Below are 21,524 nucleotides of genomic sequence, written 5' to 3' on the forward strand. Positions count from 1 at the left end.
CCAGCCCCTCATGCTCTTACAGATTTATGGACAACCCTGCAGGATTCGTGGTCTCAATTTCCTCCAGCACTTCTTCAGAAATTAGTCAAGTCCATGCTACGCCATGTTACGGCACTTCTGCATACTCACAGGGGCCCTACACGATGTTAGGCAGATGTACTAGTTTCTTTGGTTCTTCAATGTATTACTTAATGAACTAGATTAATAAACATCTTGTTCAGTAAAAGGTGTAATTTACTGTACATGATTTAATAACTGGCACAGTGCCAATAACTGGATTAATTTAGGTTGTGTTCATTATGCAACTGTAAATGAAACAGAACTATCTAGAGGAGAAGTTCATGGCTGTTTGAAGAATTTGTGTGATGGTTAATGAATGTCAGCATATGGACTACAGAGGTGGAGACAACATTTTGGGTGTGGAAACCTTGTGACTGCAGATTTTACTCCAACAAGTGAACATTTTTCCACCACGTTGGACAAGATCCAGAAGCGCATGAACAAAATTTTCATGACAGATGTTGAGTCTTACATAAAGTACTCAGCACTTCTTCGTGCAGTGGAGGAATAAGTTTGTTCTTCAACTTGATCCTTTTTGTCCACACATGGTACAGTTTACAAGGTAACAAATCAGCAGGCATACTTTGGAAACAACAGTGCATTATATCTAGAGTTCAACTTTGCCATCTTCCGTTTAGAACTTACTTGTCTTTGACAAGAACAGGAGTTCAGCAAACTGGAATGGAAGCAGTCATGATGAGAATGATGTTGCTGTCATCATCTGTGTGGCTTCCAATTAATTTTACATGAGAAGTATTTTGAAACTTGCAGATCTGTGAACCAAGTGTGCTGAGCTATATGAAGGTTTTGTCAAGTAGCAATAAATGTTTATCCTTTGTGATCAAATGAATATAATTTTGTGCAACATTAGGAAGTGTTTCATACTTAACAATATTTATACTTTCAGTTCTGTTGATATTATATTCTCTGGTTCATCATCACAGTTAGGCATGCTGGGCTTGTTTGAGACTGTAAAACTTCTGTTGAGCTGTTAAAGACTCTGATGATGTCTCCAATATTGGAAGATGAAAACATTAGGCATGGAATTATGCCTTGGACCTTATGTCCACGAGACACATATCAGCAATAATGCAAATACGGCCCATGAAAGCTTACAGTCTGTGGTGAGAATTGAAGTATTTGAGATGTAGTTCTACAGAAGGATGTCGAAAATTTGGTGGATTCATAAAGAATGATGAGGTTTTTGGCAGAATCGACCAAGAAAGGAACTAATGGAAAACAGTGACAAGAAGAATGGCTAGGATGAAAGGACATTTGTTAAGACATCAGGGAATAACTACCAGAGTAATAAAGCATAAAAACTATAGGGGAAGACATTGATTGGAATACATCCAACAAATAATTGAGGTCCTAGGGCAGTAGTGCTACTCTGAGATGAAGAGTTTGGCACAAGAGAGTAGTTTGTTGCAGACCATGTCAAATCAAATCAGTTAGAAGACAGATGACAACCCCCCGCCCAAAAAAAAAAAAAAAAGGCAGCAGCAACCCACATTAATATGAGAAGCACTTTCTGCAGCAGTTGGCACAAAATGAGGCTGGTATCACTCATGATGTGGCCATAGGAGTGTGGTTTTGGGTGTCTGTATGCTGGAAAAGGAGCTAGTGCTCAAAAGCTAGTGTGGATGTTGGGTTTAGTTATGCATTACTCTGCTCCACATATTGATCCATGATCCCCCCATGAACCATGGACCTTGCCGTTGGTGGGGAGGCTTGCGTGCCTCAGCGATGCAGATGACCGTACCGTAGGTGCAACCACAACGGAGGAGTATCTGTTGAGAGGCCAGACAAACGTGTGGTTCCTGAAGAGGGGCAGCAGCCTTTTCAGTAGTTGCAGGTGCAGCAGTCCAGATGATTGACTGATCTGGCCTTGTAACACTAACCAAAACGGTCTTGCTGTGCTGGTACTGCGAACGGCTGAAAGCAAAGGGAAACTACAGCCATAATTTTTCCTGAGGGCATGCAGCTTTACTGTAGCATGGAGAGCTGCATCAAATCAGTCTCAGGACTGAAGACCACAACAACAACAACATATGTGAGTGGTTGTCTTTCCCTTATTTTATGTAGTATCACACATTGCTAGATACGTAACGTAAGTGAACCATGATGGGAGGGGGGGAATTTGTAATGGCGTAAACATTATTTATTGATAATTTCAACTTTTTTCATGTAACAGCTTTAATAAAATTTGAAAAGTATACAATAATTGTTCACCAACAATAATGAAAGCAACACAATGAATGCAATCATTTTGTCATCTTCATTATTAACTGCACACACTAAGAATTCACATAGTCATATTGTGTATGGAACATATAACAAAAATTTTGTAACAGTAAAAACACATTGTGTTTAAGAAATGTTCATTTTTTGGTACAAGCAATTATTTGAACAACTGAGTTCAAAATGTAAAATTATGACATTGTCACAGTGGTCAGTCTTACTACTTTCTGAATTGAAAAGTTGTTTAAGTGCAAAAGTTTAAGTTGGCAATGCATTTTCATTTGACAACTGACATTATCATGGAGTGTTTCTCTGTAATAACAACTTCTCTCTTTGTAGGTTCATTTGTTTCTGAAGACAGCTTTTTTCATGTCTAGCAATATTTTTTGACCATAAGTAAAACAAAATTCCATATATTAGTAAATATTTTCTCATCACTTGTGTCTTGTTGTGATGTAATATCAAGTACCTAAGTCAAAAAAGAAAAGAAGATGTGAATTAATAGAAGCCAGACATAAATGTAGTGATGTAAATTGCAATACAAAAGTGTTTTGAGTATTCTGCATCAGTCTTACTAGTTTGAAAACCATTGAAATTTTCACTGTAGTTATGTATGTATCTATGCACCTTGGTCTATTGTAATTTTTGTTTATATTTCATATCTATGGTATTTCTTGGGTTGTTGCATTTATTTGTTTACATTATATGTTGAAGTGCTTACCAAAACCAAATGTAATAATGTATAGTAGAATGTGCTTTTGCTAATTCCACCTCAGATAATTGTTATAGTCACACTCTATAATGAAACACTGAAGCTATGAGAACAAAATACATCAGAAGTTTAAAATACACATTTCTTAAGTTTGACGTACTTCGCCTGTTACTGCAGTTATTCATTTCCAAACTTTTCTTTGGCTTTTGAGCAGTCACATTATTTTATGTATGTTTTGCTTTTTACTGCCTCAGCAGTATGAAACTGACTTTAAATTACCTTTATTTATTTACAAATCTGCCCAGTAATTGTTTGCTCCTCATAAAGCTAATTTTTTTTAGTTGCTTTACCTGACTTCAGAAAGCCTTGCTTTTATGCTAAGGTGACATAATGCACAGCTTAAAGCACACTGTGTAAAGATCATAATGGTAACATAGTTCAGTTTTACTTTTCAAAAAAATTTTCACATACATAAACATAAATTCATGTGAGGATCTTCTTTTGTCTATTATTTAAATTACAAAGTAAAATCAGCCAGATTAAATAAAGACTACTGACAATGATCTATAAAGGTAAAACATAAATAATCAGCTCACACAAACATATTGACATTACTTCTACATCACAGTTCAGTAAGCTGCATGAATAAAGTGCTGACAATGAAACATTTGATACTATTTTGATACTATCAATAATAAAGTGAAAATGTGAAGTGCCAAACTGCGACTAGTGTATGGCAAGTCCCATTGTAAAATGAAAGCTAAGTTGTTATGTGTAGAGTTAAAATATCAGTTAAATGCATTGCTGCCAAAATTAGATACTGAGCTAAAAGTTTATGTTGATATGATGAATAGTAGAAATCTTTCTACAAGAAATGATAACAGAGTTGACAGAAATGCAAATTATTTACGCCATCATGTTCATATAAAGAAATTGGGGGAGGGGGGCAGTTGTAGAACAGTATGTATCATAGGTGATAAATATAGAAAGAAAGAAGAAAAACACAATAAAATCACTTGATATTGGAGTTAAATGATGATAAATTTTGACAGGAATTTGTGTAAAATTATGCATGTGTTATATTGAATTGTTTGTTTACACACTGGAAAATTGGTCTTTTGCAAAATATACCAAACTCTGAAATTGCTGAGCTACCTTGCATACCAAGACACACAGGTCTTAATTTTTTAAGACCTGTGTGTCTTGGTTTATTAATTTTTTGTCTCTTCTCAAAGATGATAGCCATTATATTACCCTTCCAGTGATGTTGGCTTCAAGAAAATATTACAAACAGAACAAAAAATAAATATTTAAATGAGTGAAAGGTAAGTCACAACAAATATAGACCAGCAACCTAAGGCCTTGTATTACACCAAGCATGTAGATCCTGAGTTGGCACTGTTTTTAAATGCAGCTCGAATGTTATTTCTGAAGAGACTGATCATCTATAGAACAATATTCTTTGGAAAAATATATACAGCTTAAAGTAGTTTTGAACAGCCTGATCACAGCTTTGATCTTAATATTAGCAGATCTGCAAATTACTTGTACATATGCTTCAGAATCCATTGTGGAATTTAATGGTCATCTTCTACACTATTTTTAACTGCTGTAGCCAACAGTTCTTGACTAGAGGTCATATTCAGTATTATAAGAAAGTTGAATAAATAAATTAATCATATTTAAAGATTAGAATATAAAAGTGTAGTTCATCTAGCAGTAGTGTTAGTAAAACATGAGACATTAAATTCTTTGGTCTACAAGGTAACCATAAATAACACCATCATAAGAGAATAAAATATAACAGTGTATGTGTGGAATGGGTGCAAGGACATATAGAGGTGTCATCAGTTGATAATGTAACAACACTTCAGCAGTCATGTAAGAGGATAATTTTACATTCTGTCAATGTCTTCTTGCCTATCTGGGCAAAGGAAATATGACATATAATTTTTACAACTCATCATCAGTTGTGATGGCTCTTCAATGATAAAGCTGAGTTCTGTTTTCTTCACATATAACAAGAACACCATTTATAAGTAAAATAATTCCAGTTTCCTAATGTTACTCATGTCTCTCTCACATTTGATTTTCCACTGCTGTACTATTTGCTTTAAATTCAGGTGTGAGGAATGTGGCCACATAGTACACATATTGTTACATATACTTTACTTTAATTTACTGTACTCTTCTGCAGTAATAACCTAGTGTCTGACATTTCTCACACAGATGTTGAGGATGAACCTTAGACTGATCTGAAACATCGAGTCCATCTGGTTTTTCCAAAGGACGCTGGAACATAACAGTTTTGAATGAAATATCTCATGGAATATACTTATACTTACTATATACTTGCAAATGTCATCTTCTTATAATTTTTGTAAATATCACATTTGTTATGGTCAGTATAGTTATTATTCAAGAACAGCAACAAGTGAATGCATACTCTAGCAGCTATACAATAATCAAAGCATGATAAACAGGAAAAAACCGCTGATCTCATCAAATGCATTATTCCTAACCCTTTAAGCTCCAGTGGTTTCTGCCGTGACCCACTATTTTCCACTTTAGCATCAAACTACCGATGCTAAAGGCATTGTTACTCCAAAACAGATGTATAAATTGGTAGGTTGTGGCAGAAATCACTGGGGCTCAAAAGGTTCTGATAAGTTTCACGTTGTGATCTACCAATGACGTAAAAATCATAGAACAAATGTTAGTTTATTTGATATATTTCTACTAATAATGTCAAACTGTCAAACAAACCTGCTTATGTGGAAAGACGTGCACATGGCATTTAATGCACTGCTGGCTCATGTTGGCCCAACTGTTGCCTGACATCCACTTCCTTTTGCATTTGGGACATTTATATTCCCCGAAGCACCGCTTTTTTCCTTGGTAAGGAGTAAGCCCTTCACCTTTAGGCCTTGCCTAGAAATGATAACATGGGTGTAATTTACAGGCCCATTAACTAAAGAATGAAGAGTGGTATGGTAATATACAAACAAAACATATAATTTCTTCTTTTACAACAAGTTTTGTTTCTAATTCTCTGTTTGAAATAGAACCATCCATCTTCTCATTATTTGTCTCATAAAAAGAAAGTTATGAGATTTTTTAAGGGCTAATATATAGTTTGTATTAGATTTTGTCTGACAAGAACACCTTACCATCTTTGATAAGTGTGACATCTTCATTTATCCTGCTCGTGTTCCGGTGCTTTTTGTAAATATAATTTCTTTATAATATTTGGAAATGTTATATAAAACAGTCAATTATTTAATTTCTGTTCAGCAATACCTTTTCATTAATGAAACAAACAGGCACACAATAGTTTTCATACGTACACAAAGAGCTCCACAGTCTCCCAAAAATATGCTTCCCATTCATTTTGTTCTGTTAAATAATTTTAGATCCCATGTCTTGGATGACTTTCTTGTGCACTACTTTAAAACACTGAGATTATTTTTTGGTGTCTTCCAGTCTCATTCTTACTTGCCTATTGATGATAAGACCATACACTACTTATTGCTGAGTTCTGGAGAGAGATTTCATATTTATCATACGAAATGTGTGTTCATACATGCATCCAACCAAGAAATAAATGTTGCATACTATTGTACAAACAATATGTGAACATTCTGACTACCTTGTGACAGTTCTTTGCCTTGCTGGAACATAATATGTTGAAAGAAGAGGTCTGACTTAATTGCTACAACTTCCCTTAGGCAGTAGTAGCTGTCAGAACTACCCACAATTCGTAGATGATGATAGTTTGATTATAACCTATGATGTCTCAGGTCTTCATGCCTGTTGTCAGAAAAGGTGGCAGGGGATGGGGTTAATGCTCACCCTGTACGTGGTGTTCTATTAACCAGTGTTCTGCAACCAGAGTGCCACCACAAAGTGAAGGGTGTGATGTGAACATGGACCTCAATGTTAGACACACTACAATTTTTTATTTATTTCTTTTAGGTAAGAAGGTGTTTGTTTATTCTTTAATTATTTAATACATGCTGCTAACCATTATATTTTCATAGAAATTAAATGTAACAGTATTATGAGAAGGAAACTTGCTACTCACCACCTAGCAGAAATGCTGAGTTGCAGATAGGCACAACAAAAGACTCTCACAATTAAAGCTTTCAGCCATTGGCCTTCATCAGCAACACACACACACACACACACACACACACACACACACACACACACACACAAACGCAGCTCACACACTCGACTACAGTCTCAGGCATCTGAAACCCCACTGCGAGCAGCAGCACCAAAGCATGTTGGGAGTGGCGACTGGATGGGGGTAAGGAGGAGGCTAGGGCAGGAAGGGATAGTGTGGTGGGGGTGGCAGATAGTGAAGTGCTGCAGGTTAGATGGTAGGGAGGGGGGAAGGGAGTAGTGGAAAAGGAGAGAAATAAAAAGACTGGGTATGGTTGTGGAATGGGAACAGGGAAGGGGCTGGATGGGTGAGGACAGTGACTAACGAAGTTTGAGGTCAGGAGGGTTACAGGAACATCAGATGTATTGCAGGGAAAGTTCCCATCTGTGCAATTCAGAAAAGCTGGTGTTTGTGGGAAGGATCCTTATGGCACAGTGGTGTGAAGCATTCTTTGAAATGAAGGATACCATGTTTGGCAGCGTGTTCAGCAACAGGATGGTCCACTTATTTCTTGGCCACAGTTTGTCAGTGGCCATTGATGTGGACAGACAGCTTGCTGATTGTCATCCCTACATAGAATGTAGCACAGTGGTTGCAGCTTAGCTTGTAGACCACATAACTGGTTTCACAGGTAGCCCTGCCTTTGATGAGTTATGTGATGTTAGTGACCAGACTCGAGTAGGTGGTGATGGTGGATAACTTTTTTACTCTTTAATTTGTTTATTCTCTATTGTTGTTATACTTCACTTAACCCTCGAGCAGGCGCGCCTGTGTATAAAGTGCGCCAACTGCATATAACATTGTCATGCACAGTTCCATTGTTGTTTTACAGTAGCAAGCCCCTACCTATTATTGCATTATTGTTTCAGCTAGCACAGTGAGAAGTTGTGTTTTCATAGGTTCACGTGAGCTACAGTAATTTAATATAAACTGTGAGTGTGTCATCTTACAGTGCAAAGCATGCCACATGCCCGTCCATGTGAGTAATTTTTCCTTCACTTTTATTTTGTTCCTTTTTAATCTAATCAAAAGATAACATGTAACAAGTCGCTATATCACTGTGCATGGTGAGATCAAAGCTGACAGACAACGAGCTTGATTGGTTGCTTAGTGAGTATAGTTCAACTCTGTACCAGGCAGCGGAAACAATGACGACTCTGAAGAAGAAGAGGAATTTATCACACAAAGTGACCAAGATGCAGATTTTGATCAAGTCCACAATTCAGATGATGACTGTGAAGAGCCACTCACCATGGGTGGTATTTTTATTGGGACAGACAAAACGTGTAAATGGAATAAAATATGCCCTAATGTGACTATGAAAACAAAAAGAAAGAATATTGTAAAAATATTTCCTGCCAGAGGGGTCACATTTGAAACAGAGGCTTTATGGACAATACTTAGCCTGGAAATGATTGATGAAATTGTAAAATACATGAACATATCCATTCAATCTAAGAAAAAATGTGTACAATATTCCAGAGAAAGGAATGCTAAGGAAACTACAAGGTGTGAAATAATGGCATTGTTGGGATTGCTGTATCTCATCGGGACTAAGAAAGCAAACCACACAAATGTCATTGAACTGTGGACAGCAGATGGTACTGGTATGGATATTACAAGAGCTGTGATGAGCTACAGCAGATTTCTGTTCCTTTTACAACGTATCCATTTTGACGACAAGAGTACAAGGCAAGAAAGAAGAGTAATTGATAAACTTGCTGCAAATATCGGATGATTTTGTGCTGAACTGCAATAATGCTTATAGTGTAGGACAATTTTGACAATAAATGAAAAGTTGCAAGCTTTCTGGGGTCACTGTTCTTTCGTTCAGCATACCCCGAACAAACCATCGAAGTATGGGATAAAGATTTTTGTTTTAGCAGATGCTAGAACATTCTTCACTAGTAATATATTGTGGAAAACAATCTAAAGGGCCATAAATGTTTCTAATTCTCCCTGTGATATTGTAGGAAGGCTAGTTACTCACACTGAAGGCTCAGGAAGAAACATTACAATGGATAATTGGTACACTAGCAGTTCCATAGCCAACTCCCTTTTGAAAAGGCAACTAACATGCATCTGCACATTGAGAAAAAACAAACGCGAGATCCCACAACAATTTTTACCTGGGAAATGTAGGGCTATACACTCCTCTTTATTTGGTTTTCAGACTGATATGACGTTAGTTTCGTATGTTCCGTAACAAAACAAGGCAGTTATACTACTTTCAACTAGGTGCAATTTTGGAACCATTGACGAAGTTACAGGTAAAACAGAGGTAGGTAGGTGGTTCGCAGGAGAGCTTCTGTAAAGTTTGGAAGGTAGGAGACGAGGTACTGGCATAAGTAAAGCTGTGAGGATGGGGCGTGAGTTTGCTTGGGTAGCTCAGATGGTAGAGCACCTGCCCGCAAAAGGCAAACGTCCTGAGTTCGAGTCTCGGTCCGGCACACAGTTTTAATTTGCCAGGAAGTTTCAGAGGTAGTTTTGGATTACAATATGGCAAAGGAAGGAATCAACGCAGTCAGTCAACTGAGAGGTGCATATTTCATCGCACGGGTAACAAGATGATGGCCATTGGCTCTAATGGATATAGCAGGAATGAGTGATCAAATAATTTTTCATGCAAATGAGGTAAATCCCAAAAAGAATCTAGGCGCTACAGTGTGGAACCGTGCGACCGCTACGGTCGCAGGTTTGAATCCTGCCTCGGGCATGGATGTGTGTGATGTCCTTCGGTTAGTTAGGTTTAAGTAGTTCTAAGTTCTAGGGGACTGATGACCTCAGAAGTTAAGTCCCATAGTGCTCAGAGCCATTTGAACCATTTTATGAAGCCTCAACTTGTGGAAAGAGCTAATATTCCTTCACTTCCTGCCGACACTGCAACTTTCCTCATCAAATACAAAAATCAACATGTTGAAAAAACTGAGGAGCCTATCACCAAGAAAAGAGGTTGTGTGTGACATGCAGACAAGTAAGAAATACATCTATTACCTTAAGGGGATACGGAATCACCTATCCCCGCAATGTTAATATATGCCTACTATAGGGAACATTTTCTCACAAACTACTGGAGACAGAGAGGTAAAAATTTTACTGTATGTGCATTCATATGTTACAACAATACTGAAACAACAGTTTATTGTCAAAGTATTTTCTTACAGAGATATTGTACATTTATTTTTAAGTAAATTTTTTCCATCGGTTTTTACTAGACTATCACCCCTAAGTCTTTTGTAAATCAAGTAATTAAAAAAACGTTGTTTCAGTATGTAATAGGGACCTATGTCACTACGTCATAAAAATTTCAGACTTCTAGGTTGACCAGTACCTGAGATAATGTTCCTAGATGAAGTAAAAAGTAAACTTACGGGAAACGGAGAAAGAAGATTAAAACATTCCTGATCCGTAGCTAATACCCCCTTCACAGTCTTCATAATCATCTTCAAGTCTTCTTTTGGCACCCCTCTGCACCTGTCTTGCTTTTTTCACTAATGTCTTGATTATATTATCAGCATGCCTTAGTCTGTGCTGATCTAAAAAGAACATAGCACGTACCGTACGGGAACCAACACACATACCCAACTTTTGAAGGACCTGGCATTTAGTTATATTTCCAAGATTGAAGGTTGCCACAGCATCATACACACCAAAATGTAGTGTATTAATTCCGACAAACACTGTTTTTGGGAGACGATGCCATATCACACTATTCAAGCACTCGTTGGGGTTCTGCGTTTTTCCGTGAAGACATTTCATCAGAAGACTTCTGTCAGCCAGATCTCTGAAAATGGGCTTTATTTCTGCCATGATGGCTGATGGTAGACTGTGGTGGTGAATGTATTTCTCTCCTGTTGTTAGTCCCCTATTGTATTTACACCAGCTGTTTTCACCTTTGGGCCACAAACCATGTTGTGGATGCTCATCCGTGGATGCGGTGTGGAAATATAAAGCCCATATAGCTCTCCTCATTTCTTCAAGATTGCCTGTATTTTGCCTGATTGCAAGGCCATAGCAGTTCTGAATGTGGTCTATTATGGAATCAGTCAATCTTCCTCTGCCATCCAAGGTTTTCCCATCATCTAGTTTTTTCCCTTTCATAACTGATTTTAACCTTCTCAGCCTGGCACCCATTCTCTTCTGCACATGTCCTATACATTCAAGTTTGCTTATATTTACACTGTTCCCATATGGTTTGCTTTCCAAAACTTCTTTGAATGCTTTAGAGTCACCATCTCCCCGATATTTGACATAGCGAACATTATACCACTGTGAAGAGCGATGAAAAATTTTCTTCACCCCAGCAACCTCCATGCCACCACTACTACCATAATAATTAGCAATACAGTCATCACTGTGTTCATTTTTCAGCCTGCCTGTGCACCTACAGTATTTAGACATTATTGCAACATCAATAACCTTGCCAGTATCAACACTAGTTGCTGTTACAACACCATTGTTGGAGGTGTGGCCCCTTTTCTGCCACGTGCCATCAAACGCCACTGTGAGGTCACGACTGCCGTCATTTTCTTCCACTGCTTCTTCCACAGCAACCTACATTGACTTCTGTGCTACATCTTCAACTGCAGATCCTAGTACATTATTGTAAGCTTCAAACTTTGAAGGTGCACTTGGAAGATTTAGAACACCACATAGCATATCACCAGCTGCTTTGCCCTTACCAATTGCTCGCAATCCATAAACTAACCTAATATTTACACTATAAAGTTCAGTTTTCTTGTATCCATTATTTACAGTTACTGAAACCGAACTTGGAAACTTACAGCTGTATTTACAAACACTGCATATTAAATTAAACTAGGCAGCCAGGCCAACATGGGATTCTACTTTCAGAGAAACGTTTCCATGACATTTTTTGCAGCACAAACTGTTTTCAAGAGCTTCACACAATATATTCGTATCAATGAGTTCAAAAACTTCATTCCCTCTATCAAGTAAATTATATTTCTCTTCCAAATCTCTTAGTTTTTTATGAGAAGCACTGTTTTCATTTGGTGTAAGTTCGTTCGGCAAATCAGTAATAAGTGGATTCACATTTTCCAACAGTGATGATGATGAACTGCTTTGCTTTGCTAATGAATCATTATTTCTTTTCTTTTGCCAGTTCACACGCTTTTTAAATACTTTTGCTTTAGCTCTAGGCATTTTCACTGCGAAAAATGAAGCACTAAATACGAAATAACTCAACAACAACTACTTTCTTATATCACACTGTTTACAAAACAGTCCCGCCACAAAGTCAAAGAGTAACTTGAGGAAACCAGAGAGAAACATTTTCGGGCAACTAGTGTACAAATAGTCGCTGGAAACCGGGATATTTGAATTCATGTCACTTTAAAGGTACTGCCAAAAAGTTCATGGTCAGCCACGAGAGACGTGTATAACTAAAGCGCAATACCCGATCTCACAAATATATAAAAATAAAATAGTTATAATTGTAGTAGAGCTATGTATGATACGTCATTTTAAAGAGGAAACATGGCAGAATATAATACGCCAATAAAAAAAAATTCGATTTTTTAACCCAAAATCCGATTCCGTATCCCCTTAAGATGTAATTCATGCCATAGCTTTGTTTGCAAAGGACATGTAAAAACAGTGCATACTTATGAGAAGTGTAAAGCATTTCCCGAGAATGCGCAAGACAATTAACTGTGTAGATGGAAGGAACTTTTGTGATAACTGATACTTCTTCAATATACAGAGTGTTACAAAAAGGTACGGCCAAACTTTCAGGAAACATTCCTCACACACAAATAAAGAAAAGATGTTATGTGGACATGTGTCCGGAAACGGTTAATTTCCATGTTAGAGCTCATTTTAGTTTCATCAGTATGTACTGTACTTCCTCAATTCACCACCATGATTTCATACGGGATACTCTACCTGTGCTGCTAGAACATGTGCCTTTACAAGTACGACACAACATGTGGTTCATGCACGATGGAGCTCCTGCACATTTCAGTCGAAGTGTTCGTACGCTTCTCAACAACAGATTCGGTGACCGTTGGATTGGTAGAGGCAGACCAATTCCATGGCCTCCACGCTCTCCTCACCTCAAACCTCTTGACTTTCATTTATGGGGGCATTTGAAAGCTCTTGTCTACGCAACCCTGGTACCAAATGTAGAGACTCTTCATGCTCGTATTGTGGATGGCTGTGATACAATACGCCATTCTCCAGGGCTGCATCAGCGCATCAGGGATTCCATGCGACGGCGGATGGATGCATGTATCTTTGCTAACAGAGGACATTTTGAACGTTTCCTGTAACTAAGTGTGTGACGTCACGCTGGTACGTTCTGTTGCTGTGTGTTTCCATTCCATGATGAATGTGATTTGAAGAGAAGTAATAAAATGAGCTCTAACATGGAAAGTAAGCGTTTCCGGACACAGGTTTAAGTAGTTCTAAGTTCTAGGAGACTGATGACCTCAGAAATTAAGTCCCATAGTGCTCAGAGCCATTTGAACCATTTAATGATATTTATTTGTTAACTGTGTTGGTGAAAACTTTGTAATGCTGCTATGGTTGCTAGTAAACTGAAATTACATTCGTTAACATCCCTCTCTGTTAAATAAATATATGAATTATTTTCACGAATTGTTGGAATAAAATAAGAAACAAGTGAAGCTTATAACAATGTTGGTATGAGTTATGCAAAAAGTACAGGAAGTTAGCTATAATGTATTCAGACTTATTGTAAAGGCCAAAAAACCACACACAATAGCAGACAAGTTGTTAATGCCAGCATATAAGAAATGGTAAAAATAGTCCTTGGCTCAGGAGCTTCTACGGTGCTGAAATTTCAAAAATTCCTCTTTCTGCTAATGTAATCAGCTGCCAAGCTAGTGAAATTGAAGACATTTTGAAGGGGAAAGTAAAGAGCAATTGTAAATTATCACTTCAGATCCATGAGTGCCTGATATTAATGGTCATGCACAACTTCTTTCTCGTTTTTGCAAAGAACTACCCAAACGAGCAACCGCTGAAGAAATATTTCATATGACTAATGTTCCATAATGAACAAACATGGGAGGACTGTGCTTCTATGACAGCCTGAGTGAAAGTACATGAAATAAGTCCTAACTTACAAACCAACCATTGTCTCATTAATAGTGACCTTCTGGTGTTCAGCCATTGTTTATTCCATTTTCTGCACAATATTTCAATGAACAACCCAACCATCTTCTCCAAGTGCTGCCAGTTTTGCTATTATGTGAACTCGTTGCCTGGACTCCAACTAGACATTGAGCTATTGTTGGTCTCAGGCTACTGTTTATAGCTGAGTTCGATTCCCGAAGTCCACTGTGTCCTTTGATGCTCTTTTGTTTTACAGAGCACACTCTGATACTCCATGAAATGCAAATTTCTTCAGCATAAAAGCTCACTATTTATCAACTGCACCAAGGAAACATGAGGGAGGAGTTTTTCCACAACGTACACAAGTCAGTTAATCTCTGCCAAAAGAAAGGTTGACTTTTCAGTGTGCTGATGTTCCTAACAAAATGTTGAGATGAACATGTTATACCTACATTCGCTAAAATCAATCATCACCTTAACATGCCAGCAGCAAGTAGGATTATGTGCCATGGAAGCCTGGTTCAAGTAAAAGAGAGAAATTGTGAGACTTGATGGCTGCTAGTTGACACCTAAAAGAGCTTCCTTGTTTCCATTTTTACATCTTGGCTAAACTCTCTGCAGATTCTCGCGAATGGGATGACAATAAAACATGGTTGCAGGCAGAATCTAGGCAGTCAAATACATTTACATGCCAAAAAGCAAAATCTGATTACTTGCACATTAAGCCAAGACGAGATGAGGGAGCTATACTATAATTAATCTCACTGAGAAACATGTGGACAAGGATACAATAAAGATCCTTCCTCAAGGACAAAATTTCACGCCTACTGCAAAAATGCTACCAACAGCAGGTTACTTTAGCTCTGTGGAGCATTTTGTAGTGTCTCCCCCACTGGAAACAGCAGAAGAAGTTTGCTGCAAAACTTATAGCGCAGGTGCCAATACTATGATCCTACATCTCCAAAGGAGAACAAGCAGTACTGAAAAATCTATGAGCGGACAAGGAAACTGTAATTCTGCAAGCTGACAAGAACAGAACTACAGTCCAAATGTCGTGTGTTGACTACAATAAGACCTGTGGGTACAGACATATAGATGTCTGTGTCTGTCTCGAAATCTGGCAGAAGACCCAAAGAGATTCTGGTCATACATAAGGCACACCAGTGGCAAGATGCAATCAATACCTTCACTGCATGATAACAATGGTGAAGTCACTGATGGCAGTGCCACTAAAGCAGAGTTATTAAACACGATTTTCCGAAACTCCTTCACCAAAGAAGATGAAGTAATATTCCTGAATTCCAAGCAAGAACAACTGCCAAGGTGAGAAACATAGAAATAGATATTCTCAGTGTCGCAAAGCAGCTTAAATCACTTAATAGAAGCAAGGCTTCCGGTCCAGATTGTATACCAGTCAGGTTCCTCTCAGAACATGCTGATACAATAGCTCCATATTTAGTAATTATATATAACCGTTCACTCACAGAAAGATCCGTACCTAAAAGTTGTGGGACAAGGCCATCATCGCCCCAACGTAGGTCACCCCAGACCAGGACCTCGCCCCAAAGTAACATTATCCAAGATGGCGGCCGTGAAGTCACAGACACACCACCAAGACGACGTCGCCCCAAAGTAGGTCACTCCAGACCAGGATTTCGCCCCAAAGTAGGTCACCCCAGACAAGGATGTCGCCTCAAAGTAGGTCACCCCACATGATGTCTGTGATGTCACTGATGACGCAAGCGCCACCCCCCCTACCACCCCCCCCCCCCCCACCCCCCTGCCGCAGGAAGTTTGAATTTTGGCAGCAAAGTGCCATACCCCCCTTCGAGGTGGGAAGCTCAAATTCCACAGGATAATGCATCACACCACTGTTATCTCTACTAACCTAGGAAAATCGTCGGAAGATATGTCACTTGGGCTACCACCACTAACCTAACCCCTTCCCTCTCCTACCCTGCCCCGAAAAATGGCGGCAAGTTTGAATTTTGCCAGATGTTAGCGAGTGCCATGCCCACCTGGAGTTGAAGTGAGTTTTAGCGAGGACAACGTCCACCTGGACTTGGAAGGAAATAGTGTAAGTCTCCACCACAATCCTCAACCGACCGCCATGTCCCCCTACCAACTCATGCTTGAGGTATATATTATCTTATGATCTTCGGAAATTCAAATTTTGTGGTATATATTATCTTTGGTGGTTACTATGACCTTTGGATGAAGTTTGCAGGCAAGTACTGATTCCCCCTTTCCTACTTTTAGCACGGGAAGTTAGAATTTTTGAGGGAAACTGGCTTCTTCCCAACTTGCAGGGTATAATAAATGATCTACTGTAACACCTATGAAGTTCGAATTGGCGAATGGCACTCCCACCTGAACTTTGAAGGAAATCTCCACCAAGATCCTCAACAGAGCGCCACGTCACCTTACCAACCCCTGTTGTTGGGCTAACATACACTAACATGTACTAAAGAGTACTAACGTGCATTAACGTGTAGCCGGCCCTGGTGGCCAAGCGGTTCTAGGCGCTACAGTCAGGAACCGCGCGACCGCTACGGTCGCAGGTTCTAATCCTGCCTCGGGCATGGATGTGTGTGATGTCCTTAGCTTAGTTAGGTTTAAGTAGTTCTAAGTGCTAGGGGACTGATGACCTCAGAGGTTAAGTCCCATAGCACTCAGATGCCACTAACGTATACTAACATGTACTAGTGTGCACAGCACTTGTCGTTATCCAAGATGGTGGGGCTAAATGGTGGGAAAATGACTCTGCCTGTGACGGATGTAAGTTTTTATTTTGCAAGTAATGTCTCCACTATGAGACCTAGATTCCAAACAACCTAGTACACATTACTGCCACCAGAGGTTACTATCATCCCTCCTGTGACCTAAACCCAGATGGCGGTCTGTAGGGGAAAATGGCCTGAAAATGACTCAGGCTGCACTGGGCTGCTAGGGAGAGTAAGGAATGAGTGCACTTTATTTATTTTGGAACATTTTACTGATGGCTGGAGTATATTTATCACCCTGACACAAAGCACTCGCCCTGATGTGCTTGGGGTCATGATACACAGTCTCCAGATCTGTAAACAACTCCTACTTTTTCGAAATAATTTCAGTACAGACATTCAGACTCTTCCTAAATAAAGCAGTACACAGATGTGCAGATAAGAAATCAACTCATAAACTGCCCAAATAATGCATAGCGCAGCCTACAGACCTGCTCGCAAAATAATGCAACATACATGCAAACAATGTGTGCAGACACCGCCCCCTGTCCACTAGACCTCACAGGGGGATACCGACAGTGCCGCGAAGTGACACAGCCATCAGCTGTTAAACCACGCACAGATGCCCACACGCATGAGGTGGCGACATCCCTTTCATACTTGGTACCTGAGAAATTCCTCTCGGAATACATAAGCACCTAGGCACCATTGATGACGCGATCGAACAGGAGCAAAAAGTTATTTACAGGATGAAGAATATCCAAGCTGGGACATGTGCATGGGTTCGTCACTACCCTCCCTCTATCTGCGGTCTGGCGAAAACGCTGCAGAAATCCGATCCAGAATAGCACAGGCTGCTTTCTCCTTAGCAATTCTAATGGACTATGCATGACATGTGGCTGACACATCATCATGTGTGGCTACTTACCATCGCAAGTGCATCTAGAAATGTTCTCAATGTTATTCTGAAGCCACATTGCTATCTAATATAATAACCAAGTCGAACTGTAGTAAATCGCATCGAGTCCCAGAAATACTTAACGTGCACTTTTGTGGGAGTTTTTGTGTTGGCTCAGCTTGTACGCAGGGAAATTCTTGCCCTAACAGAACCTGTTTACGAAAATAGCGCAGAATAACATCTAATGCACTCTTCCCAGCGGTCCTAACGTGATACCCCAGTCCATAACGTGTTACCCTTCCTGCTTTCAACACACACAACCGTTCCCACCGCTATGTAGAGATTCCTGTATCCCAGCACAAAGGATTGGCTCCTATCGAATTTACCCGCTGAATTACTGATGCCATCGGTATTGAAGCACCATCCACCTCTTCTTTCTTTCTACAGACGCGACTTTCAGTAGTAAATTTATTTTGCACATATCGCTAAATTGCATTGACAGTTAAACCTGCATAGTTGTTTACAGAACATCAAATACTTACCAGACACACAAGAATATTGGAAGCCAGGCGCATTTTTAGCAGTGTAACTCTAATTAAATATTACGATTGCTGCTACAGTCTGACACCGATCGATGTACAGGTACTGTCCCCTCTTGACGGCTATGCTTCTGGTACGAATCTCAGTATCTATAGTGCACATAATTTTCCACATGAAAAATCTCTCTCATACCCTCACAGTTATCGATGTGCTGAATCTATACGCCCCTCACAATAGGACACACAGTCATCTTCTCTAGACATGTCACAACATAAGCCACAGAAACTTACAATTCAATATATACACTTTTACACAACATAAGCCACAGTAACTTTGCAATGCAATATATACACATTTTACACAAACAGTGCAGTTATCTTTTATATCTGTACAGCACCAAAAAAAATTATCATATGCCTACACTCACACAGACTTTATGTCACAATGCTCCTCAGTCCTAGGGAAACACCGTCCACCTTTTCGTTCTTTCTACAGACCTGACATTCAGCGGCAATAAACTATTTTACACTGATCGTCATATTGCACCAACAACTAAACCTCGCAAAGTGCCATACATATTGTGAAATACGGAAAGACACCTACTCAATTACACTACCCTCCCACTGAGGCCAGGAGCTTGAATATTAGTGCGTGAAACCGATCTCCAACACAGCAATATATCAATGCGTACCATGTCAATGTAGTAAACATACAATTCGTGTCCTACACCATACAAAATTACCCCTTTTACATCAGAAAGCCCTCAGTGAATTGAAGTCACTCTCAGAACTGATGTGCAAAGACAGTCTCGTTTCCTCCTCGGTATAAACTCACTACTGTTTCTGGTCCAGACCTGCCTGCTTGCCTGCGTTTCTACACCCATCTCCAGACTCTGAGATTACATGGACACAAGTATTTCAGCACCGTTTGCCATAATATTATATCATTTTTGTGGTACTTCTCGATATCAAGCATACAGCAGTAGCCTCCCGATCATTCATGCAACATAATTCCGAAGATATAGACGAAATTATTTCTCTCCAAACCTGAAACTTTAGCTAGGTGGAGTGTGCTCTAGACCACTGAGTAACTAGTAGCAAACAGATGAAAAACGATATTTCCACTTGTGAATACTGATCTGGCTGTTGTAAGAGATTCAAAATCATCCCTATAATTTACAAGCCAACTAAGGTCTTTCCCATGTCTAGAGGATGGCAAATCTGTCTTCCACATGCCAGATGCACACACCACAATTGATCTTGTCTCAACTACATAAAGGCGCGAAATATGGAGAAGCAGTTAACCGACCAATTTACATGGGTGGGAATAACAGTCCAGCACAAATGCACCTCCATACACAATCTTCTCAAATTTCCACTTGATCACAAAAGCCACCCATCTTACAAGCGCAGTCTGAGCTTAACATCATTCGACAAGAGAGCAGATTGTGTATGGAGGTGCTTCGTGCTGGACCGTTATTCTGTCCCATGTAAATTGGTCAGTTGACTGCTTCTGCACATTTTGCTCCTCTATTTAGTTGAGAGATGATTGATTGTGATCTGTGCATCTGGCATGTGGAAGACATGTTTGCCTGTCCTCTAGACATGGGAAAGACCTTAGTTGGCTTGTAAATTATAGGGATGATTTGGAATCTGTTACATCAGCGAGATCGGTATTTGCGGGTGGAATGTCATTTTTCATCTGTTTGTTTGTAGTTACTCAGTGGTCTAGAGCACGCTCCACCTAGCTAAACTTCGGGTTTGTAAAGAAATAATTTCGTCTATATCTTCAGAATTATGTTGCGTGAACGATCGGGAGGCTACTGCTGTGTGCTTGATATCGAGAAGTACCACAAAAATGATATAATATTGTGGCAAATGGTGCTAAAATACTTGTGTTCATGTAATCCCAGAGTCTGGAGATGGGTGTAGAAACGCAGGCAAGCAGGCAGGTCTGGACCAGAAACAGTAGTGCGTTTGTACCGAGGGGGAAACGAGACTGTCTTTGCACATCAGTTCTGAGAGTGACTTCGATTCACTGAGGGCTTTCTGAAGTAAAGGGGGTGATTTTGTATGATGTAGGATACGAATTGTATGTTTACTACATTGACACGGTACGCATTGATATATTGCTGTGTTGGAGATCGGTTTCACGCACTAATATTCAAGCTCCTGGCCCCAGTGGGAGGGTAGTGTAATTGAGTAGGTATCTTTCCGTATTTCACGATATGTATGGCACATTGCGAGGTTTAGTTGTTGGTGCAATATGACGGTCAGTGTAAAATAGTTTATTGCCGCTGAATGTCAGGTCTGTAGAAAGAACGAAAAGGTGGATGGTGTTTCCCTAGGACTGAGGAGCATCGTGACAAAGTCTGTGTGAGTGCAGGCATATAATAATTTTTTCGGGTGCTGTACAGATATAAAAGATAACTGCACTGTTTGTGTAAAATGTGTATATATTGCATTGTAAAGTTACTGTGGCTTATATTGTGGTATGACTAGAGAGGATGACTGTGTGTCCTATCATGAGGGACGTATAGATTCAGCACATTGATAACCGCGAGGTTATGAGAGAGATTTTTTTATGTGGAAAATTAGGTGTGCTATAGATACTGAGATTATTTCCAGAAGCATACTCGTCAAGAGGAGTCATTTCTTGTACATCGATCGGTGTCAAACTGTAGCAGCAATCGTAATATTTAATTAGAGTTACACTGCTAAAAATGCGCCTGGTTTCCAATATTCTTGTGAGTCTTGTAAGTATCTGATGTTCTGTAAACAACTATGCAGGTTTAACTGTCAATGCAATTTAGCGATCTGTGCAAAATAATTTTACCGCTGAAAGTCCCATCTGCAGAAAGAAAGAAGAGGTGGATGGTGCTTCGACACCAAGGGCATCAGTAATTCGGCGGGTAAATTCGATAACAGCCAATCATAATGCTCGATTCATTCACATTCTTTATGCTGGGATATAGGAGCCTCTACATAGCGGTGGGAACGTTTGTGTGTGTTGAAGCAGAAAGGATAACATGTGATGGACTGGGGTATCACGTTAGGACCGCTGCGAAGAGTGCATTAGATG

General features: G+C 39.4%; 1 protein-coding gene across 1 annotated transcript in view; it reads right to left on the bottom strand.

Moving 5' to 3' along the window:
- Nucleotides 1–2,268: 2,268 nt before the first annotated feature.
- The window catches only part of LOC124777822 (zinc finger CCHC domain-containing protein 24-like), a 201,427-nt gene continuing 182,171 nt past the window's right edge, over nucleotides 2,269–21,524 (bottom strand). Inside the window, exons 4-5 of the mRNA XM_047253344.1 lie at nucleotides 5,780–5,944; nucleotides 2,269–5,305 (exon numbers count right to left, since the gene is read on the bottom strand). Coding sequence (XP_047109300.1) covers nucleotides 5,192–5,305; nucleotides 5,780–5,944 — 279 coding nt within the window. The 3' untranslated portion in view covers nucleotides 2,269–5,191. The remainder of the gene's footprint in view (nucleotides 5,306–5,779; nucleotides 5,945–21,524) is intronic.

The sequence above is a fragment of the Schistocerca piceifrons genome, chromosome 2 (assembly GCF_021461385.2).
Source record: "Schistocerca piceifrons isolate TAMUIC-IGC-003096 chromosome 2, iqSchPice1.1, whole genome shotgun sequence".
Taxonomy (NCBI): domain Eukaryota; kingdom Metazoa; phylum Arthropoda; class Insecta; order Orthoptera; family Acrididae; genus Schistocerca; species Schistocerca piceifrons.